General features: G+C 39.9%; 1 protein-coding gene across 1 annotated transcript in view; it reads left to right on the top strand.

Annotated features, from left to right (window-relative positions):
* Positions 1–22,022, top strand: part of ADCY8 (adenylate cyclase 8) — a 127,013-nt gene extending 104,991 nt beyond the window's left edge. Inside the window, exons 13-18 of the mRNA XM_086466217.1 lie at positions 2–83; positions 5,748–5,906; positions 10,422–10,568; positions 17,434–17,526; positions 19,908–20,022; positions 21,535–22,022. Of these exons, the coding sequence (XP_086322343.1) occupies positions 2–83; positions 5,748–5,906; positions 10,422–10,568; positions 17,434–17,526; positions 19,908–20,022; positions 21,535–22,022 (1,084 nt within the window). The remainder of the gene's footprint in view (position 1; positions 84–5,747; positions 5,907–10,421; positions 10,569–17,433; positions 17,527–19,907; positions 20,023–21,534) is intronic.
* Positions 22,023–25,074: the final 3,052 nt, after the last annotated feature.

A 25,074-nucleotide genomic window follows, 5' to 3' on the forward strand; every position in this document is an offset into this window, starting at 1 on the left:
GCACAGACTTCCTGGGTACAAAGGAGGCATCTTTACTACTGATGGCAATGTTCCTTTTAGCTGTATTTTATCACGGTCAACAGGTAATGCAAACATTTGCTTTAACCATTCCTTATATCCCTTGCAATTACAGGATGTGACAATAATTACTTTCAAAATGCCAACTGCCTTTTTATTCACTTGAGCATATGACCTTTAACAATTTAATAAACCATACGCAGAATCTGAATAAAGAAAGCCCACGTCTGACACTGCCTAGCATTGTTAAAGGACATGTGAATATTACATTCAGCAATACAGAAGTTATATTGTGTTTTCTGACAGAAATTGAAGGAAGAAATGGGACTTCATTTATCTTATGTACGTGTACAATTCCAGTGGCATCTGACTGCTTCAGTGCACTTGAATAGGCATAAAATAGAAATGAAGAAAGGGAATAACAAACAATAAATAATAAAACTCCCGTGAAACAGCTTAGTGTGTTCATAGAGGAAAAACAGCAGATCTGAGGAAATGAGGAAAATTTGCAGTTAAGCACCAACACTGACTGCTTTGGGTCATGGACCACTTGCAAGAATTCTTTCACATGGACCTAGATCATAACCAGGATTTAGGGGCCTTGGAGCATTAGGATTGATATCCTAATGGAGAAACTGAGAACCTGGGTGTTTCAAGAGTCCATACACAGTGCACAGGGACAGTGAAGTATGACAAATTGAGATTTAGAGCAACAAATGCATTGAGTAAAAGCCACCTAAAGCAGGGTATTTCCTCCACAGCGCGTCTGGTTGGCAGCCTATAGACTCCTGCATGTCAAACATGCTGACTTCAGGCAGTTTCTACTAACGTAAAGGCAAATGGGACCACTGCATTAAAGGAAGCAGCAATCACAATTGCCTTTAGACTTCGTCTTGCATGTTCAAGTCACTTAAAGATTTTTCCTTCAGGAGTGTTAAGCTGGTTAATACCAGCACTTCTCAATCTTAATTTGACTGAGGCAATAAGAGAGGAATGTTGCTGTGATGAATAAGACAATATTATATGCTTTATTACAATATTGCCATAACTTTATAAGTTGTGCAGGTACCTAAAGGCTCCATTCCTTCCATAGGAGAGCAGAAAGAAGTCAACAGCTAAATATCCTGGTAACGTTCTTCCTTTTGATCTTCTGAGGAAATGAGGAATGAGTGGGTAGGGGATGGAAAGGATGAAATGCGCTTTGTGCCCAGGTTTAAATTTGATAGAAAACAATGTACTTTGACATATCTTTATCAAGACATAAAGCCCATTCAGGAAAAACATGCAATAAATAAGAGCTGAAGATCCCAAATTGATGATAAGCCTTATAATATTCCCAGTGATTCTTCACACATGCAAAGATACACATCTAAGAGTTGGGAATCATCTAACGTGACAGTAAGTACTAAGAAAGAAAACACCAAAGGAGTTTAAGTAGAGTAAAGATTACTGTAAGGCAATGCTCTTCAGGATCACAACTCTGAGGGTAAAAATCCATCTACTACACAAGCCTAATCTGGGGTGTTTAAGAGTATTTTCCTGCCCAGAGGCCCGTTAGCACAGCACAGTCTTTTTCCATCCTATTAATCTTCCTTGTTCCATGAAACAGGGTGGCTGCACTCAGACTACACTTGGAAACGGTCCCTGAGGTGTGCTAATTCCTGCATGTTCTCCCAAACCATTCATAGGGCCAGTCTGTCAGTTTAACAGTATCCAAAGGCAGTGCCCAGGAACATTCCTTGTATTGTTTAATTTCTTAATACAGAGTTAACCTAAAGTTCTCTGTATAAATGACAACCAAAAAAATAGATAAAAATTTCATTCAGAGAGTATTAAAAGAAAATCTTTACTAGTCCGAATTGATGGGGAGCACAGTAAGTCCAACACAGCTGTCCTCCAGCACAGCTTGCTTTCTCACAAACTGCAGAAATATTCTGAAATAAAATTGTTTCAAACTTGCCTCGTTCTAGGTGGATTTACAAAACAGATTACTTTTGTAAGTTTAAATCTATGGGACTTAAATTTCTTAGCAACTAATTACTGTTCTTTATCCATCGTGATTTAAAGTTAATCCCCACTTTTGCACCCAGAATGTTAAGTTGGAGTCGAGAAAAAGTTGTGTGAGACTGTCTAATTGGACTCCAGAGATTTCTTAAAAATCTTACGTGTACTTCAGCCAATAAATCTTGCTAAACCCATAATTAAAAGTAGTTGTGGTACTGTTACATAACATCAGGCTAAATAGACTAATTCCCTATTAGAAATTCAATTTCATCTGGAAGCACAACTTTTTAACATGAGTAATAAGTATTTTACAGCAAACTAAACGAGAAAAAGCACATGAAAGAAGATTTGTGGATAATTTCGCAGCTAGACTTAGTCTATTGTAAAATGAGTTCATTTACTGCTTTATCTTTTGAATGAGTTGAGTAGAACGTTTCACACAAACATAAACTGTCCCTTGAAATCTTATCAAAATACAATACCATATACAGTCCTCTACTAGAAATACATCTCTAGTGAAAACACACAATACAAATAGCTTGTTAACCCTGAGCGAAACCTTCTGCCATGGTTTTAAAAAGGAAGGTTTTAACACTTGCAAAGAGGGAATAAAACTACCCGCAGCAGACTCAGGCTGTCCTCTCCCTCCACCCCAATTAGACCTAAAAAGAGGCCTTATAAAACAGAGGGCAAAATCCTCTCTGGTTTCTTTTGGATTGTAGATGTGCAGGTAGATCTTGCCTACACCAGATGTGTGTTCTGGTGTAGGCAAGTGTTGACTGACTGACTGGTTTGCTCTTCTGCTTCTGGGGCTCTTTGGTACAAAGGAAATGTTGAACATTGGCAGGACAGGCACAGACAGCTATGCACCTAATGACTTCGGGATGTCAGGGCTGGAGCTTAGCTCTACAGAGCCTTGTGGGAAGGGAGGAAGGACTGACATCCCTACACAGCAATTTATCTGCAACAAGCGTGACCCTCTGAATCTTCTTCATGCTTGGGAAAAAGGGGAGGAACAAGGAAATGTGAAGAGGAGATTGTGCCAATTGAAAGAAAAAAAGAGAGGAAGACCATTACTACTACTATTATTATTATTGTTATTATTATTATTATTATTATTTATTATTATTACAGTTATTAGTAGTATTAGCTTTATCCTGATATTATGCTTCAGGTCTCTTCATTATCCTTTATTCAGATTTCAGTGTAGTGAAGAAAGGGTATTTGCTTGTTTTTTTCTGGAGTTGGACTGTGTTCAGCGGCTGAAAGTGTCCCTTTGCGATGTAAATCCTCTTTTTTCATTCTCTAAGAATATGCTGTCCTTCAAATGCTGATCCTTACCTTGTGCTTTCCTTGCATGTGGCAATTGTCTGCAGAATGGTTGGGTTGTACAGCATTTAGAGAACATAGGTGATGTTAGGCTTTCTGTGTAATACATCTTCTCTATTTTCTTCGCTCACTATTGCAATTAGGGGAGTTTCATAAAGCTACTTATCAGGGCAAGAAAGCCTGGACATTTCAAGACTGATGTTGCAGGCAGTCATTTTTCTTGGCAGCACTGTTCCCAGGAACATTTCTTTACACAATCAAAAAATAAACCCAAAACTCAACCCTATAATTTTGTTAGTTTTAACAAATACCAGAACTTAGCAAAGCGTCTTCTTCAAGTTTTCTATTTTTGAGCTTCTTATGCAGTACACCCTTCTCTTTCTGAACTGGCAGTGTCATCTCAGTTGTCCACTGCTGATGCAAGAAAAATATTTCATGTTATAATGTGATTATAAACAACAAGAAAGACATTATCTAAAATGTAAAGATTAGCTGCTGCTATTCTGAGCTAGGTTTAGAGATGTGAAATTTTCCTCTATAGCAGCACAAATAAAAGCAGCTGTGAAAAACTGTACTACAGTTCTTTGTAAACCTTTCATTGTAGTAGCAGTAAATAGCTGAAGCGTCAAAGAACTCAGCAGCTCCTGCTCCAAGCCAGTCTGTAAAATACCTTTAGAACTCCTTGCAAAATTATAGTGAATATTGTCTTCTCAGTCAGCTGGTAAAGACGACAGTCAGTTATGTTCTGGTGTGGGCTCTGTCTTCTGCAGTTAATTTAGGGAATTAACAGTCACAAGACAGAAGATAAAAATATTAGAACCAGAAAAGACATTAATTGTTTATAAAGGTGGCAATAGCATCCAGAGGGGAATTAAATCATTGTGGAATTTCATGTAAGCTTCAGAAGTTTATTTCAAGCCAGGGTCACATTTAGCTTTTAGGAAGGAAAGCTCCCTGGAGTACATGACCCTGGAGTACAAGACCTATAAGTCCCCTTGCAAGGTGCTTTGTATTTTCTTCTGAACAGTTTGCCACTGGTCACTGCAGGTGACGAAAAATGTGAACAAGATGAGTCACTAAACAAGGCCTGAACCCCCTCTTAGTCACTCCCACCCACTGCCCTTTATTTCAGCTTGGAACATGAATTATATCTCAACCACTTCCTTAATCCCAGAACCTTTTGGGAAAACATTTGATGTCTCTCCCAATTGTTAAATTCATCTGTTCGCTGGTATAATACGCTTCTCTGCTGAGTGTTTGATTATTATCTCTGTTTAGAGCACCTTAAGCCTCACAAATATATTTTCTCTTTCATTTTATTGCACACAGATATTTCCATCACTTCAATATGTCTGTAGCTTAATAAATCACCCCTTGTGCAAGCTACAATAGCACCTGCCTTTTAAAATCTGCTTAAAGCTCTTTCACTGTAACGCACCTGAAAGTTCTAGCAGTTTTGGTCTTGTCCACATGCTGACACACATGTGCCTCTCAGGCAGGTCACAGGATGTTTTGATGTGTTCCCTGCTTCAGCTAGCAGTCAGTTATCATTTATGTATATACAAATACTCATTTTTATATATATATATATAAAAATACACAATACGTACATATATGCATATATAATCTGTGCTACACAGGAATCTTCCTTTTGTTCTGTACACCTACAGCACTGAAAACCATTTAAATTTGATTTGTAGCTAAGGGTATCAGGCACTGTCACTGTGCGCTTACTACATTGAGATTGCGGACAGTGCATCCACAATACCTCAGGGACAGCATATTAGAGGGGATATCAAACAGAATGTCTTTTACTATATTTAAAAGACATAAATCACAAATCACTGCATGTTCCAACAGTAGAAATACCTCATTTTGGTGTCACAGACTTGAAAGTCCTCTTTGGGAGTGTGTTGGGCTGTCATATATAGTTTTGCTGAGAGATGCTCATCCTTGAGAAGTAAACTACTTGTTTCTGCAAAGTGTTTAGAGTGAACCTTGTGCTATTTTCTCATGAAACCAATTTCATTTGAAAACACATACGAAAAGGGGAACATATTTATTTCATACCAATACCGATGTCTTTCAATACCTTATCTCCTGTCTGACTCCATTACTTAACTAGTAAAAAGGTATTTACAAGGAAAATAATTGTGTGACATTTTCTAGCCACTGACCATAGCAGTATTATGACAAATATTATTTTGCCTGAGATTCCTCTGAGACACTAACCATACACAAGGCAAAGAAATAAAATTCTTTCAGAGTCAAAGATCTTCAGCAGCACTGAAGGCAGTTACAAGGCAGGAGCAGCCTGCCAGGATGACAATACTGTTTCTAGTCTTATCTTGTGAGGTTTTATTTTTGCTTTTTTTTTTTTCTTTCTGGAACTACAGCTCGAATACACAGCAAGGCTGGATTTTCTGTGGCGTGTTCAAGCAAAAGAAGAAATCAATGAAATGAAGGAGTTAAGGGAGCACAATGAAAATATGCTACGCAATATTTTACCCAGCCATGTTGCCCGTCACTTCCTGGAGAAGGATCGGGATAATGATGTATGTACCACTTTTATTTTTGATACTTTTGTATAATTAGCAAATTACTACGCAGATCTGTTAGGAAATTGTTAGAACTTAGTTCTCAATAGGATCAATTGCGCAAATACTATCAATGTTTGGTATTGGATCCACATTATAAAAAAATCCATGTTTCAAAGTAAAGGGTTCTGCACTTCTACAACCACATCTGGAGTGGTGTTTCCAGATTCAGGTTCACCAGTAGGAGACATACGGACTGGCTAGAGCAAGTCTAGCAGAGAGCCACCGAGATAATTAAGGGATTGAGGCACACGATGTATGAAGAGAGGATGAGAGAGCTGGGTTCTATCGAACTTAAGAGGAAAAGACTGAAAGAGGATCTCGTTGTTGTCTTCAGCTACCTAATGGGTGTTTGTAGAGAAGACAGAGCCGAACTATTCTCCAGTGTTCAAGTGGAAGGACAAGAGGCAATGACACAAGTTGCAGGAAAAAGTATCTGTTAGGTACAAGGGAAGAAAAATCCCCAGGAAAGTGGTCATTGCATCAGGGCTCAGAGAGGTTGTGAAATCTCCAGTCTTGGAGATATTCAACCCTCAATACAACAAGGCCATGAGACACTTGACCTAATCGGCCTTGCTTTGAGTGGGAACTGTATTAGATAACCTTCAGAGGTCCCTTCCAATCTATGACTCTGAAAATCTAATATTCCTAAAAAAAGACATGTGAATTTAACAGAATACCTGTTCAATATTAAGATAGCCCAGTGTTGCAGAAGTATTATTATAGTCCTGCCCATTATTATAGATGGAATCTGTGTAAGAGGCTGCAATAGACCTAAGCATCTTGCATTTTTCATATTGCCCCTGAATTGCTCCTTTGGGGCAGTTAACAAAACACACATGTAAGACACATAGTTTGTGGCTACATTCCTAAGAAGTGTTTATAGTACACAAAGAAAAGCTTGATAATGGATATTTCTAAGACAGAGTTTGAAGAAACATTTCTGAAGGGATAAAGGAAAGTTCAGAATTTTTTTCTGAAAGCAGCAGTAAGTCACTTACTCTTTATTTGAAATAAGGAAAATCTGTATTATAATATTATCTGTGAATAAAGGCTATTGTATGATGAAACTGAAATTTTCTCATGTAATGTTGGAATTCTCTTTTATCACAAAGAGGTTACAAATGTGGCAAGATTCAGGTTGCCAGTACTGACATATCTATTTATTGTGCAGCAAAAAGGAATCAAGACTACCCTTTTCTGATCGTACATTTTGGAAATAGATGTAGCCAGACAAATTAGACTGCACAATGAGGAATCATTGTGTTCTGAAATGTGATTTCAAATATCACCTAGGGAAGGACGGCATAGTGAGAAGCTACAAGAAAAGGCACTTTAGAAATCAGCCTCTTGAGGAATTTTACACTCTGTCAGTATTAAATTACCATAAACTGCTCCAGTCTTATTCAATATATTCATCAATGACCTGGAGGAAGGGACAGAGTGCACCCTCAGCAAGTTTGATGGTGATACTAAACTGGGAGGAGTGGCTGACACACCAGAAGGCTGTGCTGCCACTCAGCGTGACCTGGACAGGCTGGAGAGCTGAGAGGAGAAGAACTTAATGAGGTTCAACAAGGGCAAGTGTAGGGTCCTGCACTCGGGGAGGAATAACCCCCTGCACCAGCACAGGTTGGGGGCTGACCTGCTGGAGAGCAGCTCTGCAGAGAAGGACCTGGGAGTTGTGGTAGACAAGAAGTTGGCCATGAGCCAGCCATGTGCCCTTGTGGCCAAGAAGGCCAATGGTATCCTGGGGTGCATTAAAAAGAATGTGGCCAGCAGGTCGAGGGAGGTTCTCCTCCGCCTCTACTCTGCTCTGGTGAGGCCACATCTGGAGTTCTGTGTCCAGTTCTGGGCTCACCAGTACAAGTGAGACAGGGAGCTACTGGAGAGAGTCCAGCAGAGGGCTACTAAGAAGATCAGGGGACTGGAGCACCTCTCCTATGAGGAAAGGCTGAGAGACCTGGGGCTCTTTAGCCTGGAGAAGAGAAGACCGAGAAGGGACCTTATCAACACTTATAAACAGCTAAAGGGTGGGTGTCAAGAGGATGGGGCCAGGCTCTTCTCAGTCGTGCCCAGTGACAGGACAAGGGGCAATGGGCATAAACTGGAGCACGGGTAGTTCTGCCTCAACATGAGGAAAAACTTCTTTACCTTAAGGGTGACAGAGCACTGGAACAGGCTGCCCAGGGACATTGTGGAGTCTCCTTCCCTGGAGATATTCAAAACCCGCCTGGATGCTGTCCTGTGTGACCTGCTGTAGGTGAACCTGCTTTAGCAGGGGGGTTGGACTAGATCTCTCCAGAGGTCCCTTCCAACCCCCGCTATTCTGTGATTTTGTGATAAAAACACTGCTCTGCACATGAGAAAATGTGTGTGTGAAAACAATTAGGTTAGAATGTTTCATTGCAAACGGAAGAGACCCCAATGCCAATCATGACTGTGTTCTGGCATATCTGCATTATGTATTTTCAGGGAATACGTGTCCTCTCTTACACATTCATTCACATACACTCACATGCATAATAATCTTCAGAAGCAAACAGATGCCCCATGGATCACTGCTGATGCTTCAATAATTTGCCACTGAATTCAATTCCACCACCCCTGCTTTTTGTAAGGCAATTTCTAGAGCGACTATACTTGAGGATGACTTATGCATGAGCTGGCTGGCTGTAACATCTACCAGATTTCAGTACAATCAATCCTGCAACTCATGTCTGGCCATTAAGTTAATTTCTCTGCTCTCAAAAAATGAATTCCCAAATGTGTACTGTAAGCGTTTTCTCATGGATGAATTGTTTTTGTCCTGATGCTTCTCACCAAAAATAGAAAAACATGGCCGCTAAAGGCTCAGCCAGTTGTCTTCTGTCTTCATGATTTGACGAAAGATTATGCCTGAGCGTATATATGCTTCTCCTTGCATATATTGTCTAGTTTTCCATAAGCGTCCACAAACATGGGTATTACTTTTTTCTACACCTATGAAAGGCAACAAGAGTGTCCTTAGAGAACAGCTTCAATGATCCTGCAGATGTTCTTCAGTGAAAGAAATTATAAGGGCAGGAAGCGAATCAATCAATGGTTTTTTTTCTCTCTCAGCTTTGCAGTATCTTTGAAAACTAGCAGAATTTTCCTACTTTTACTGCACGATGCATTGTTAAAGAGTCGAGATAAGTAGCAGCACTAGCAGCATAGCAAAGTGCAGGGCAGGGGTTCAGGATGCTTCTCTAGGGACGAGCAGGATGAAGGAAGAAGAGGAGCCTGAGGTCTATGGCATAGAGCAGTAAGTCCTTTTATCATGAGACCAAAGCACTAAAAATTCCTAAAGCACACTAACTAAAACATTGAGAAGCCACTACTCCACGTCAGAAGGTCATAAATGAAGTGGCAGAACAGAAATTAAAGTATTTGTCATTGGTAACACTGCAGAAGTTGAAGCTAGAAAAAAATTAAACCAAAGAGAATGCATATGGTTGTGCTATATTAGCCACTAGAAAAGCATACCAGGAGTTGGGGTGGGGTGTCGTCTGTCCTTGGCATTTTTAAAGTTGAAATTAGTTTTGTTCCTAAAAATTTCTTTGGATTCAGAGAAGAACCAACCACATTTTCACATACATAATGACAAGAACCCATCCATAAATAAATCTGTCATTCAGTACCAGAGTGAATTATATGAATAACTTAAGTGGAAGCTTATCCCAGGGCGTAGTTTATCCTAATAGCCTCCTGTGTCCGATTCCTTATAAGCTGCTTTCTGCCCCAGTAACTCCATTATCACCCTCACGTCTGTATCTTCCTCCTTTCAAACCCTAATAGCAGGAACCTCTCCCAGAGCCAGGCAACCAAATAGCTCCATAGTCATCTTATGAGAACCACAGTTTACTACAGAGTAAGGGCGCGCTGAAAATCTGTGAATAAACAAACTTGCAAAGAGCTACAGTACTGAGAAGAAAATGTGGTACCTGAGAGGACTCTTTACAAAGACGTCATAGTAGACATTTTAAATGGTCCCATCTGATCCCCCTTAATCAATAAATTTAGAAATATGTTGTCAACCACAAACATTTATGACACAGACTTACACAATATCAAAACAAACATTAGTTTCTTTTTACTCGCCTGACAGTGCTTGACTCTCTGGTATTTGTAATTGCAAATGAATCCTTCATTTCTTCTTCCATACAAATCAAAATGAAAAATTCTATTTCTTTCTAGTGGTGTAGCCCCCCCGACCTCAGATGTAGAACGAGTAGGCTTTCAAAGAAAGGGTAAACCCTGCATATAATCTGTGGTAAAAATGTGAAAGATGTCAGCCTCCTCCCGTTGAACTTGGCTAACCCTTAATATACTAACCTCAGATATCGAGGTTATCATGCATGGAAAAAACAAGAAACCTATTTTAATTGCAGCCACTTACACTCTTTTCTCTATATTACCACTTCAACTCATTTTTCTTCATTGTTCTTTTAGGAATTATACTCTCAGTCCTACGATGCTGTTGGTGTGATGTTTGCTTCTATTCCTGGATTTGCTGACTTCTATTCCCAGACTGAGATGAATAACCAAGGAGTAGAATGTCTGCGCTTGCTGAATGAAATCATTGCAGACTTTGATGAGGTAATACCACCTACTAGAGAAAATCTGATAGTGTTTAAACAATGGGTTCCCAAATACCAGATATATCATCATAAATGATCAAATTTAGTAACTATTCTTCTTCCAATAATTGTCTGGGGTTTTTTTAATTACAATTGTCTGGGATTTTTTTAATTACAATTGTCTCTTTTGCTTTTTTGTACTTAGTCTTCCCAAACGTTGGTCTGAATGCCCTAGTGAGGTAGAGACTGAAATCAATAGCTACTTGAGTATAAACATGCATAAATAAATGCACAGTCTGCTCCAGTGTATCTAGAAGTAGAACATACCTTAGTTACGTAGAAGAAATTGCAATAGTTCTGGAAAGTAGTGGTCTAAATCCAAACAGATAAAGATGTTGTTTTGAAGAAGATGATTGAACAGACTCAATTAATATTAAAGGTAAAACAGTGTCAAGTTCAGTGTCGAGTTAAACGTGAAGCACATAACTCAGAAGCAAACGTTAGGTAGAGAATGAAGTGGTGACATATTAACTTATTTTCTGGTCAGTGACGTTATACAGAGGTAAACTAAGTAAAGCTTCTTGCTTGACTGAGGAATTCAGAGGTGAAGGGAAATTTTAAAAAAGAAAAATAAATGGAAAGGACATAGAAAGGAAAAATAATTTATTTAGGTATCCTGTCCAGTTAATTTCAGAAAGGGAACTGAGGAAGAAATAAGATAAACAGGAGAAGAAAAGTCAGATTCCTGGTGCAGCTGTTGCCAGGTGGAAGCAAGGAAAACCTGGAAAGTGAAGAAGAACTCTAGAGCAAATTTCATACTTGGTATTGCATACTCTGCCAACTAGGTAGTAAGAAAGCTTAAATAGGTGGTACTGTGTCCTGCGATGAGCCCAAGAGGAATTAAGAAAGGGGACAAAGAATAGGCCAACAAAAAGCTTTGAAACAACTTTAAAAGTAGGAAGGGAGAAAAAATAAGGCCAAAATTACCTAGCATGGGGAATTTTAACCTATACACTGCAAGCAGTTTTCAGGAGTGCGTGGCCCTCCTGAGCTCCCCAAGCGGTAGAAGTAGAATGTGAGCCATCTCCACTTAACAGTGAGGTTGGATCTGTGTGCCAGACTGCAATGGTCCAGATAGAAAAGGTGAGGGGAAAGGGGGAGGTGGCAGTGGTATCGTTGGTCTGTGACTCTGTTTTTTGGAGAAGTTATTTAAAGAGAAAGTGAGAAAAAGTCATCCTTTTCAGAATTCTGCTGAGCAAGGCAAGATTAGTACAAAACTGGACAGCAGGGGAGAGGGCACATGGATGGCAACAAATAATTGAGAAACAGTAAAAAATGCTACCCAAGAAACTTATGTTCTCTTTAACTTCTGTTTATCCCAAGAAACTTTTTAATTCATTTCTGTGTTGTGGTAGAGTATCAACTGGAGAAGGGATGAGTGTCTTGTCAGCTTAAAATCAAGATGCAGTTCAAGAAAACAGAATTTTTGCTTCAAAAGGAGCTAGATCTGGATCTCACATCCCACATGAGCTATGTAACCATGGAGCTATTGTCTAAAACAGAAGAGCTCTACTTAGGCTGTGGTTTGAAAAAAGGGAACATCTTTCACCATTTTGGCTCTCAACTCAAAAAGCATTTTCAGAGTGCAAAAGATTGAGTTTTTGAGAGAAGACAAGAAGGCTTTTAGTCTTTTCATCTGGACCAGGATTCTGCCCATAGATTAAGCATACAGAAAACTTTTTTCCAGAAAACTGAGGCATTGGCAGAGTTCAGACCTCTCCAGGGTTTAGAAAAGCTGAATGAAGATTTGAGAATCAGTGTTTTTTTCTTTACTTTACTTATTTAGTTCTACTTCAATCCTACTTTAAACACTTATCTCTCTTTGATGATCTAGCGTAGAGGTTTTGTTTTGGTTTAGATTTTTTTTGCTTTGAAGAGCGAGTATCTCCAAGGGCTTCAGAGGAAGGTACTGGAGGAAAAGATTGAAGTGGAAGGCATGCAATTGAGAGAAGAGATTAGGAAAAAATATTGTTATTTTCTTTTTATTCCATCCTGAGCAGCAAGTACCTAAGACCTCTCACAGGTTTTGAAGAATTTATTTTCAATTTGTTGCTCTGGTGGAAGTTACTTTTTTTTCATTTCATAAGTGGAAAACAAAGGCAAAAAGCGTTAACCAACTTTCCTGCATTTTTTGGAAAAAAAAAAAAAAAAAAGATAACTGTTCCCGTGCCAGAAGCTAGAACCTAAATCTGAATTCAGATCAGGGTCTTAACTGCACCTTCATCCTTCCTCATCCTGGGCATCTGCATGGGGAATTTTTATAGAGTGGTAGCTCATAAAAACTGGACCAGGGTTGAGATCACCAAACTCTGAGACAATTAAATCAAGAGTTTATCCATATAATTGGTCAGATACTAAAATTACTAGTGGGAAACAGAAGAATTCGCAGGGGATGCATACCTGTGCGTTTTAGTAGAAAACAAAACTACTCTCCTATGAGAAGAGCTCTGTCCTCTTCTAAGCTCCTGCACTGCTTTCCTTATAGGTATAAATACCTGTTTCTTATCTCTGAGATCTTGCACAGCTGTCAGCACGCTTCTTGATTAATAGTTTTGTTTTTCTTTCCAGATCTGATTAAAACGATTATGGCACAAACTTAATGCAAATCCTATTGCTATGAATTAATTTGAGATGTTTTGTCACGCATGTTCATATAATCTCCACGACAAAATTCCATTGCTGCTGTGGCGATTACTGAAGACAAGGTTTTCATCAAAAGTCCTAACACAATATTATATTCAGGCCCCCAACACCTGCTCTGTAATTAATAAAGGACCTAATTAGGGACTGTATTATGTCCCAGACGTGTTTAGCTGAATAATAGATATGTTCTTGGTACGGGTAGTAAATGAAATTATGTGATCCCCTGCTGACTGCTAACCCACTTCTAGCATCATCATGCCATCAGTTTATTCTGTCTAAACAATCTGAAAGGTGATATGACATAGAAAGCAACTGAAATGAGCAATGCTACCCGTGGAAAAGGAACCAGGAGTCATTTCAGGTATGATCCTTCTTGACCAGTAATGTTTCCATGTAACTATTGACTGACATGATGTCACTATTCCTTGTTTTTCATTGTTTTTGGCCAAACTTGACTGCTGTCTCAATACAGCCCTGGAAGCAGAATGCAGATGTGCAGCTTGACAGCAGAGCAGAACTGTTAGCCATGGGAAAACTTTGCTCCTCAGCATCACGTGAACACCTCTGTAGAGGTACCCAAATGTAGAAGTCTTAGCACAGGAGTGTAAGACATAGGTACCTGGTGGCATTTGAGATGTCCTAGGTGATTTGAGGCGCTCACATGGGATCGCCAAGTCCCATACTACACTGTCAGAAAATCCATGCTGTTGTGGAGCAAGCCATTGGAGGTTTTTCAGGGACGCATGTTCTGGATGACACTAGATATCTGTGTTCAGACAACCGAATTGAGTTCCTGATCTCAAATCAGACTCTACACTGAGTCCCCTCATTTCCTTACAGAGATAACGGTAAAAGGGACGATCTGTCCACAGGGCCAGGAAGAGGTTTCTGAATGAAAGCAGTGGAAAAATACAAATTCACCTGGTTTGGAAAATGTGATACGTGCATGAGAAGATGTGGGTTATTTCTTCCTTCTTTTTAGAGAAGTTTCCTTGTTACTGAGAAACAGAAGGCTTACAATCCGGATCTGTTGTTTTCCTGGTAATGGATCTATGTTAGACAGACGAAGCCAGTCAAACAAAAAATAGTGAACGGTGGAACAGAACCTGCCACCAACAACTGTATAGGGTAGGAGCCCACAGAGGAGTCAGGTAGTGACTGGGTCTTTCTTAGGGAACTGGGAGAACCTGGTCCAAAAGTTGGTCTTGGGAAGTAGGTGACTGACTCTTCTCAAACCACAGCCTTTACTCAGGGTCTTTTTTCCCTGACAGCTCACAAATCTGTTGATTTCCAAATTATCCAGGAAATCTGTCGACTGAGGCAGAATGGGAGGTATTGGTTTCTGGATTGACAAAATGAGATTTTATTTTTGTAATTTGACATAGAGCATCGTTATAAAATACAACTATATATAATTTCCTATTCTGCACCCAAGCCCAGAGGTGCTGACAGAAACAGCTCATATATCAAAAAACAAACACGAACATTTCAAATCTACTCTTATAATTACCCATTTTTTATATGGCTGTCATCTTAAGACACATACAGGGCTAAACTCCCATTCTTAGAGACGTTGCACCAAAAAAAAGAATATTGGAACATTTCTCCTGAAGATTATGAATCTTGAAGGATTTTTTTTTTTTGCAATGTAATATTCTTTCTAGCCTTTTTAATCTATCATTTATGTATCTTAGTGATGTTAAAGTTGGGATTTGTGCTTTAATAAGAGCTTTCTAGTTCATGGGCTCTTCCCCCCGCCCCCATTTTCTTTATCCTGCAGTGATTTACACGGTGTTTATGACAACGGATTTTAATATATTATGTCGCCGCAAATAGAGGTTTCTGCAGAACACAGTATCCTGCTTTCAGACTTCACTGATTACTTTGCAATTGTGTGCTATGTTCTGGAACATTCTCTTTTGTACTACTTTGTACATGTTTCATTGCATGCGTATATCCCAGGGTCTGACCTCCATATAACCTTGGCAGTACATGAATTGCAGCATCAAGCCATTAGTTGCTTTTCAGATACCAGCCACATTCTAGTGTTTGAAAATGTTCCCTGGACTATCTTGGTAAGTTAGCAAGCCTATTTAAAATGTCGTAACAAATAGCAGCTGATTTAGGACTGAGCCGGAATATCTTCCCCCAGTATCAAAATCCATCATCTTGTCATACTGTGAAGAAGGTAATTGGTAAATAAGTCATTATTTGAAGAAGGAAAGAAGCTATTGAACAGACAAGATAAAGCAGGAAAAAAATAGAGATGTGGAAACAATAACGAATGAGAAGTAAAAAAGTTAACTTGAGATTATTTCTTCTAAATTGCCTCAGAGCCAATAGGTTCTTTCTTTCTTAAAATGAGTAATTTTAGATATTTATCATACATTTTAAATTACTGTGCTGTTTACTGTTGTTTCCAGCAACCATCTGGAACTGAAAATACAGGCTGTTTTTAACCAAGACCATTTTCTCCCCTTGCCCACACACCTGGTGCTCTCAGACTGCTCACAAGGGCAGAGCTACAAGAAATTATCTTTTTCTTTAAGAGAGCAGTTGGAAGAACTGCCCTTGTAGGAGGCAAACATAGATAATGGGCTTTTCTGGCAGTTCGAAGAAAAATGAGAAGCAGGTCAAGTTTTTGGACTTTCCTGACTTGGAAAGGAGCCATTAACCATATGGCTTTGTATTCCCTGTGCACAACGCTGTGCAGCCTCCCATTAGAGACAGATGGTGCGATATCTGTACACGAACAGCAAAGCTTCCAAGACCCCGGCTCTCCGGCTGACGTACACTGTGCTTAGTTCAATGGCAGGGGATATTTCATGTTATGCCTTTGGTATGTTTCTCCCTTTGAATGAAATAATCCCTTTAATTTTTAATTGACAGGAAATTCAAGCCCACAAGATGGGAAAAGAGTGCACAACAGCATATTAAAACAAGAGGAAATGCTTCGTTAAATTTTTGCTTGACCACAGCAAGATTTTTTTTTCATTAAAAACCCAACTAAGTTCAGCCTTTAGAACTGAAAGTTTGAAATTCCTTTTCTCTGTGAACTGTTGGTTTGTTTTTTTTTTTTCTTCCAGGACTGCCTAACCATATTGATGCCTAAATTTATTAGATACTGTACTGCTCATCATTAAGTTTCCCAGTGTATTTGGGTGTTAACATCAGCAAAATACATTTTTAAAGCCTGTGGTGAGGTGATACGTGCCTATATCCAACACATGGCTCTACTGTCATTGATAGAGTTCAAAATCTGAGCTCTGCTTAACTGTCTTAAGGACTGTAAGGCTCTGGCTTCTATTTCATGGAAAGTCCTAAGTTAAACTGTGAATATGGAGTTTGAATAGGGACCAAACTGCCACTCCCACTCCAGTCAGTGCTTTAGTCACTACGCTAAATTTATTCTTCCTCTTGCAGATTCTCAATCCAACAAGTCCTTTATGCCGACGTAGCACTATAGCTATCGTAAATAAATACAGGTGTTTACCACTTCCCACTGGTTCTCCATATTTTTTAGAAGGGAAAAATACCTAACAACAGTGCAGACTGAATGACCCAATGGACACAGCAGTGCTAACTCTGACAGTAGATAGAGAGAAGCATGGGATACAGGAGGACTTGATCTCTCACAGAAGTTATTTGGAGGTATCTACCTCCACCCACTAACTCTGTAAGATGGTTAAAATGGTTATTTTAAGTGGACTGAGTTCCCTTTAACACTGGTCTCATCACCTGAATTGTCCCTGCAGCAGCACTTAATTCCCAAACTGAATTCCTCCAAAAGAGATTGAGGAATACTTCTAAGTGATCAAATTTTCTTACGTTCACACGCACATGCACAGAGAGTTTGTCCTCAGTAATTGTCAGTGATCATACCTCAGGAAAAGCAGGACTCATCTGCATTTATGTTAGGCTGGAATATGCATGTCTTATATTACCCATTATGTGATTTAGCAAACAGCTTTGCAGAGGAGAGCAGAATTTAGCTGGAATGCACTCTGTGAATAGATGATGCTGCAAAGAGTCCCAGCTCAGTGTGCCCCAGAACCCAGAATGGACTGTGCACCATGACCAACTGGAAGATACCATGAGTGTGATGATTAATTTCGATATCTGTAGAAACATTTTGCATTAAGAATTACAGAAGTAATAATGTTTTTTTACGTATGTATTAGTTACTAGGTGAAGAGAGATTTCAAGATATTGAAAAAATTAAAACAATTGGCAGCACATATATGGCGGTGTCAGGATTATCACCTGAAAAACAGGTAAGAATAGTTTTCTTTACGAAGCAAGGCTTTTGGTGTGTCCGGCCATTCATATTATAGAATATCAGTGTATCTTTATGATGTTCATAGAGCTGTATTTGCTAAAAGAAAATAGACATTTGGGGCTTCTGGCAGACAACAGTTGCACTTCTTGATGAATTGAAATGCCATCTTGTGCTTGGAACAAGAACCATATGGATTCCTTCCTCAAATTTAGGTTTGTAGGAGAGTGGAAAAAAAACTCCTTTCAATCACACTGATGTGAATCTACAGCAGGTCTATCTCTCTCTTCGGACATACTCTAAGGTTGCCCCTGTAACCCAGACGGCAATCTGGCTGACAGATTCCCATAACCAATGAAGAGAGAGGATCTATTAACTGACAAAATTTTTATGCAAGTGTAAGGTTGTGTTTATACATTTTTGTGATGATGTAGCTGTATACCTACAGGCAGCACAATAAACTTGTACATGAAAAAGAAAGTAGACCCATTACTTCAACTGAAGAACACCACAAAGCCAGAAGCCTGCACACTGTCCTCACTTGCAGAGGTACAAACCAAGCTGAGGGAAAAATCAGCCACAGAGGACACACGCACAGTCACAGCCATAAAACTCAGATAAGTCAGATGAAAGAAATCCATTCATAATTACACCCAAGAATATGCCTGGAAGCAGGATCTCCACAGGAATAAGACAAGAATCTAAAATACATCCAGCGAGAAGTCGTCTGTTGTTGAAATCTGTCTTGCTTGGCAACCAGTGATTCTCCCCAGGGAAGAGCAAAACAAAAAAGGGTGTGCTGCCCCAGATCAACCACAGAGTGGGAATCAGATCTGCCCACATTGATTGCAACTGCCATAAAAGCAGAAGCCAGATTAGCTTTATAAACTAGAAAATTTCCATTGTTTGCTTAGAGTTCATTATAAAATATGTGGAGTGTAACTGGCTGAGCATTTTCCACCTACAGAGTAACAAGTGATGCTGACAAACAGAAATCCACAAAACTAGATGTGCATGAGAGGTTTTTTTGTCTTAACTCAAAATGTTTCTGTGCAGAGAAGAGCAAAGAAGGACTGAACATCAGGGAGGTAGCTGGTTATAACTACACAGCTCCTAACCAATACTTTTAACTCTTGATGTGGGTAAAAATTCAAACGGAGAAAATCTTTACTGCATTTCCAAGCCTGATTAACTCATCCTTTTACTTGGACTATAATAGCCTAATGGCATTTTTTATATATGTTTTAAGTATACTTATCTTCATACATACGTGTCTATCACCTCGTCAGCATCTAAGAGGTATGATGTCATCTCATCTATTCCGAAGCCAGGTAATTCTTTCGTCAAACAAATTTCCCGTCCATAGGGCTGCTGAGGGAGTTTGGCATGCTGTGAACTGAATGAGGCTGAGGACAAGAACCAAGCACGGTGTGAGCAGAACAGGGTGATGCCACGGAGATGCTTATCTTCAGTATTAAACACTGAGGATGATGAAAATTGCAAAGGGATGGACTGCATGACTTTTGTTCCTATGGATTGCAAATTTGTTTGATGAAAGAATTACCTGGCTTCAGAATAGATGAGATGACATCATACAACTATCGGGCCAAAACTACAGCTGTTCCTTACTTCACTGCCTACTCAGAGAAACAATTACGGAGTTCCCTATCCTGTCTTGAGAGTGCCTGCCCCATCATCTGTTCTGTTGGTGTTCTTGGAAGTCTAAAACCCACTTCTGGTCCCCATTTGTATGTTGACTGCACTGTAGGGATGGAAATGGAGGAGAAAGAGAAGAGAATAACTGGATCTCTCTACGCAGAGGCAATTAATGAGCTACAGAATAGCCTTTTCTCTACTATTTAACCTGTCCCAGGTTGCCTGGCTTGCACTGTTGTTCCTGTCACTATTTCATCCCTGGGTCCACTGGAATCAGGGTTTTTCCCAATTGTGACAGTTTCAGCAAAGGAGAATTACATCTTTCACTTCTTTGGCTCTACTTTTTGCTTATGTGGGTCATCTCTGGTCCTCACTGGATTTTATTCCTTGAACCTGAGCTATCTCAATCCTCTCTATACTTTCTTTCTCAGCCTTAGATAGATTTCATGTGCCTTATTAATTCCCATGATTTCCTGTCAGATGATTGACAGGAAATTACTTTCTTTGGTACTTCATGCTAAGCTTCTCTGTATCCAGATATACAAGTGTTGTAATATAAATGTGAAGCATTATCATTAATAATACCCTGCCTCTCTTGGATCTAGTATGTTGAGACTGTTCTTACAAATTCCAAATTCAGGTACTTGGCACTTGGTAGAGATGGGTGGGAGCTGGGCAAATGCAAAACTTTTCTAACGTACTGCTTTATAACTTACTCCTCAGCAATGTGAAGACAAATGGGGGCATCTGTGTGCTCTGGCCGACTTCTCCATCGCTCTGAATGAAAGCATACAGGAGATCAACAAACATTCGTTTAACAATTTTGAACTCCGTATTGGTAAGCATAGTTCAAACATGAGAATTAAAATAGGGTTTTGTCCGCAAGGATGCGATTGTGTAAGTGCACCCCAGGAGCTCTGCAAGGACATGTACAATTTGAGAGACGCCAAATACTGTATCCCCTGTTTTCAAATTGACTTAATCCTAGGCAGTTAGAAATAAGAAATATCTCTGTTTGCAGAATATGGGCCCTGATTTGGGGACTGCAGGAGTTGTAAGTTTTAGTGAATTGTGAATGGGTAGGATAATTAAGCTACTGTCTTTAGCAACTCTGGCCAAGACCCCATCGATATAATAAAAAAAGTGAACAAGGCAGCCCAGACCTAACCCCAAGCTTGGTACTGGCTTGCACAGTCTCTAATTAATCTCCCTGTCTTAGATTCTTCTTCAGTAAAGGGGTAATAGTAGCTTATTCTAAACCCTGTGTGTAGTACTTTGGTTTTGCACAAAAATCGAATTCCAGTTCTGACTGACCAGTGTCAGCTGCTCTGAATTGCTGTGCTGGGGAACTCTTATCTTGGATGGGATACCTGGATGGCTAGTAGGATGGGACATGAGAAGATGGCTTGAATATATGGCACATAGCAGGAGTAAATCTGATGGCTTCTCATGTTGGCTGGATCACTGGCCAAACCCAAAAACCACCTGGAAGAAACATGTCCTTTAGAGACAACCCTGTCATAAAAAAGCTGAAGTATATTCATCAGTCACAGCATGGAGGGTCACAGCATCTGTGATCTTCACTGCCTAACAGTTTTGAACAGAAAAGTTGCAGTTCCCAAGATTTCTCAGGGAACGTGCATCCACTCTTAGTAAGCGTGGATCACTTGCAAAGATTTCATAGAGCAGGAATGCAACAGTGTTTGGAAATAATTTCTATCACCAATTAAAAAAAAAAAAGTATTCTTTAAAAAAATCTAAAAACTAAAATCCTTTTCCCAAAGATGTGCCTTTCACTATCACTAAATATATTCTTAAATCACTGCTGTAGAAGAAGATCGTCTCTTCTATATTGTTGCTTGTCTCGAATTTATGCAACAATCTTACAAGATACAGTCTTTCAATAACTTCATAGAATGCTTCAATATTTTCACTTCATGGAACATACGAATGCGATTTCTTGACTGTATAGCACTAACAAGGTTGCCTTCAACAAGTGTAGACCCAGAAAGATCCTTCCAGAGGGATCTTTCCTACTACATAAGAATCAGTTTACAGGAGCTTTGGCAATAGTGTGCAGAATACAGATGATACCAAAATAACTGTGGTTCCGCTGAGATGGACATCCTGTGAAATAACCCCATGTATATCACTTTTTATGTTTTCTAGCTTTTCTGGTGTTTTTTTCTTACTTTCTTTGTATATACTTCTCTTCCTTAAGCTTAGCAACGAGTGCATCTGAACAAGGCTTCATCTGGTTCTTAAGTGCAAGTGCAATGGTTTTCAGACATTCTTGTCTAACTGGATAGCTCTTCTAATGGTGGTGGTTTTTTTATTTTTTGTTTAATAGGGATTAGCCATGGCTCTGTTGTAGCGGGAGTTATCGGTGCTAAGAAACCCCAATACGATATCTGGGGCAAAACAGTAAATTTAGCAAGTCGAATGGACAGCACAGGTGTCAGTGACAGAATACAAGTGCCTGAAGAAACGTATCTGATCCTGAAGGACCGGGGATTTGCCTTCGACTACCGAGGAGAGATTTACGTCAAAGGTATCAGTGAACAAGAAGGAAAAATCAAAACATATTTTCTTCTAGGAAGAGTTCAACCAAATCCTTTAATCTTACAACCAAGAAAACTGACTGGACAGTATTCATTAGCAGCTGTTGTATTAGGACTTGTACAGTCTCTTAACAGGCAAAAACAGAAGCAAATCCTTAATGAGAACAACAACTCTGGAATCATAAAAGGACATTATAACCGGAGGACTTTGCTCACTCCTGGTGGATCTGAGGCAGCAGTCCAGGCGGAAGGGGCTGACAAAACTGAATTGCCATAATCACCATTTTGTTTGTGTTCTTTTTTTTTTGTATTTCTTTTATATATAAAAATAAATATACAAATAAAAAGGGTTTAAATTTTTTTAGAAGAAGTGTGATTATTTCCTGGTGTGACATTTCGATGAGATTCAAATTCCTTCATTTTAACCAATGGTGCCAGCATCTCTTCCCCCCCCCCGTGATTAATCTCTAAACGTCCAGACATAGTAGCTGTAGGCCACCACTCTTCCGTGACAGGTACCTCAGAGAGGGGCAAGAACAAACCTCTGACTGGAGGGGTTTAGAACATAAACTCTGTAAGGAGTTTGTGTTGGGGAAAGGAAGGAATACTATCCACGCTTTTCTGGTGAAAACAAAGGCATAAGGAGATCGAGTAGGTTCTCACCTTAGTTGTCTTCAAGTGGAGTTATACACATCTAAGCTAGTTGCCTGGTCTCCATAACAGCCAGGGAAAAGCTAGTCAATACAGCCAAAGGATTCTGAGGCGTGCTATATGCTCAGATGTGAGGCTCTGGGAGATACAAGAGATGGATCTTGCCCTAAACCAACTGATTCCATTGAGTCCACTGGCTGTGGGTTCTTAAAATAGCCTCAGGTGTCCTTGTCACAAGTGGGTGACTGCACTGTAGACAGATAAATTGCATGTTGGTATCCACCTGACGTCTTGCACCCAAGCCAGGAGGTGAAGGCTCTACGGCACTGTGTCGTATCTGTCAGTCCCGTTTGAAGCGCTCAAATGCACCACAGCATCTTGACCTGCACGAGACACCTATGAACAGATGACAGAATTACACCTTGAATGACATGTCGGGAGCCTAGAGCTGAGTCTATTGTCCAGCCAAGGAACTAATCAAATTCTCTGGAGTCACTTTCCAGAGCCTAGCTCTTAACCCTATCACCAGTTCGCACCAAAACAAGGGTTGTCTGAGACTGTGAAATGAGCATGTGTTGAGGTACAGTAGGAGATAAAGCTCACTGCTAAACCCCTGCTCAGTTGCCTCAAGAGGAGGAGAGGCCGAGACCAAGGATACCCCAAATTATTTGTGTGCCAGCACAAAGACAGTCCTGGTGGGATGCTATGATGGCACATATAGGTGTTACAAGCCCGGCATCAAAAGGAGGATAGCTTTTTGGGGGATGGCTAATCAACCTCACCTTGGAGACAGTAAATATATAGCACAGGTCCTACATGCATTGATACCACGATTCATACTCAGCTATAAAGTGCACAAATGAACCTCTCATCAAGTCTGTATGCTCAGACGAGCTGGGTTTGTCTCAGTAAATATTACCTTTAAAGTAAATCACAGATGGAAGCGGTAGAACCTGTAATCACACAGCAATCCTCAGATGAGACCCCACACAACCAATACAGCGCAACATATGGATTCTTTGTAAATACAGGCTTGTGTTTTGCAGGCTGATACCCAGTCCTTAATGAAAACTGGGGCTTCATGGGAGCACCACCACTGGATCAGGCACATTTTTAAAAGATGGCCAATATGGCTAGGAAATCTGAATTCCTACATTTTGTAAGACGTTATTGCTTACTAACAAAAGAGGCACCGAAACACGAAAGAGTTTTAATTGTAGTAAGAAAAAAATATTGCTTTTAATTGTAAAACAACATGATGAATGTGTTTGTGGGGCAAAATTTAATCAGCTGAGTGCTGTCTTCAGAAATACAAAATAATAAAAGTGACCAAATTAATCCCACAGAAAATTGTATCACTGAACGATGGGTTTCAGCACAGGGAGCGAAGGAAGAGCAGTCTGAAATGTTACACACGGTGATGATGCTGCCAGTAACTAAGCTCACATTCCAAACTGATTATTAGTCCTTTGAATCCCCACAAATGCAATTTTTTATGCCACACAGGGAAAGCTGAGCCCCTCAGTTCACCCAGGCCAGTGCTGAATTTGTAGGAGATGAAGACAAGGAAGAGCTAGCTTCTGAAGCAGTTAAATTAATTTCACATTTACCATGACCTTTGAGACACTAAAGGAAGAAGTTTGGCTGGTTTAAACAGCTCATTAACAGCTGTCCTCTCCTTCCCAGTTTATTCCTGTGCTGAAAGGGTTCATTTCTGGTTCTCTGAACGTTTAATTCTTGCTAAAATCCCAGCTGCAGGCACCACTGCTGCCAACCTCTGTAATGACAATTAGCAGTGAGTGGAAGGTGTTGACTAGATAACAGGATTGGAGCCTGGACCTGTGAGGGCAGCTCCACCGCTCCTTAGCACAGGCCCAAATCTCCTGCTTCTCATCATAGACACGGATGGCTTTCTGTGTTATTCCTCTCCAAATCCGCATTAGCATAACTACGTTCCCAAGCAATATTGTCTGCTAATGAAGCCTGAGTCTGTGTTGACCAGATAAAGAGTTTGCTAAATCAGCTCATTGCCATGAATAATTCTTTAGTGAGGAATTTTACCTGTGACTGCTGCACGTAAATCCCTGCTTGGGACTATTGGTTTACACTAGATGGCTATTTGTCACCCCAGCAATTACACTGCTTTTTTCAGGTGTGATAACCTTAAAGCTTCAGCAGTGTTATTTCTCATCACAGCACCTGTTTGCAGTGGAGCAGCAGCTGAATTTATGCTCTCGCTCTTCCAGTTTTACTCCATGGCTTTATGGCACCATTAGAGCACACAGCTTTCCCTCACAACTTTATCTTCAGGGTTTCTTGTTCATGCAGGATAGAATTTCTCATACAAGAAGGATCTATAAAGCTAAGCCACCTGGCTAATATCCTTTGCAACATGTATGCCTGGGTTAATAAAGGCAAATTGCCTTGATAGTGTAACTCTTTGGACAAGTCATCTGGACAATATTCAGAGTTTTCCTAGATTTTCCCCATTAAGAGGAGAAAGCCTTGGCAGCAACTGGCTACACCTTTTGGTGTCACCTTATTTATTTCTACAAATGTGCACTACAGAACAAACAGCAGCCAGCTGCTCGCTCAGAAATTTGTACCTCGGTCCCTCCGACAAGCTCAGTGCCATAAGCTCTGCTGACTTAAATATTTTCTAAACAAACAGGCTGAAA

The sequence above is a fragment of the Leptosomus discolor genome, chromosome 5 (genome assembly GCF_034619465.1).
Source record: "Leptosomus discolor isolate bLepDis1 chromosome 5, bLepDis1.hap2, whole genome shotgun sequence".
NCBI lineage: Eukaryota > Metazoa > Chordata > Aves > Leptosomiformes > Leptosomidae > Leptosomus > Leptosomus discolor.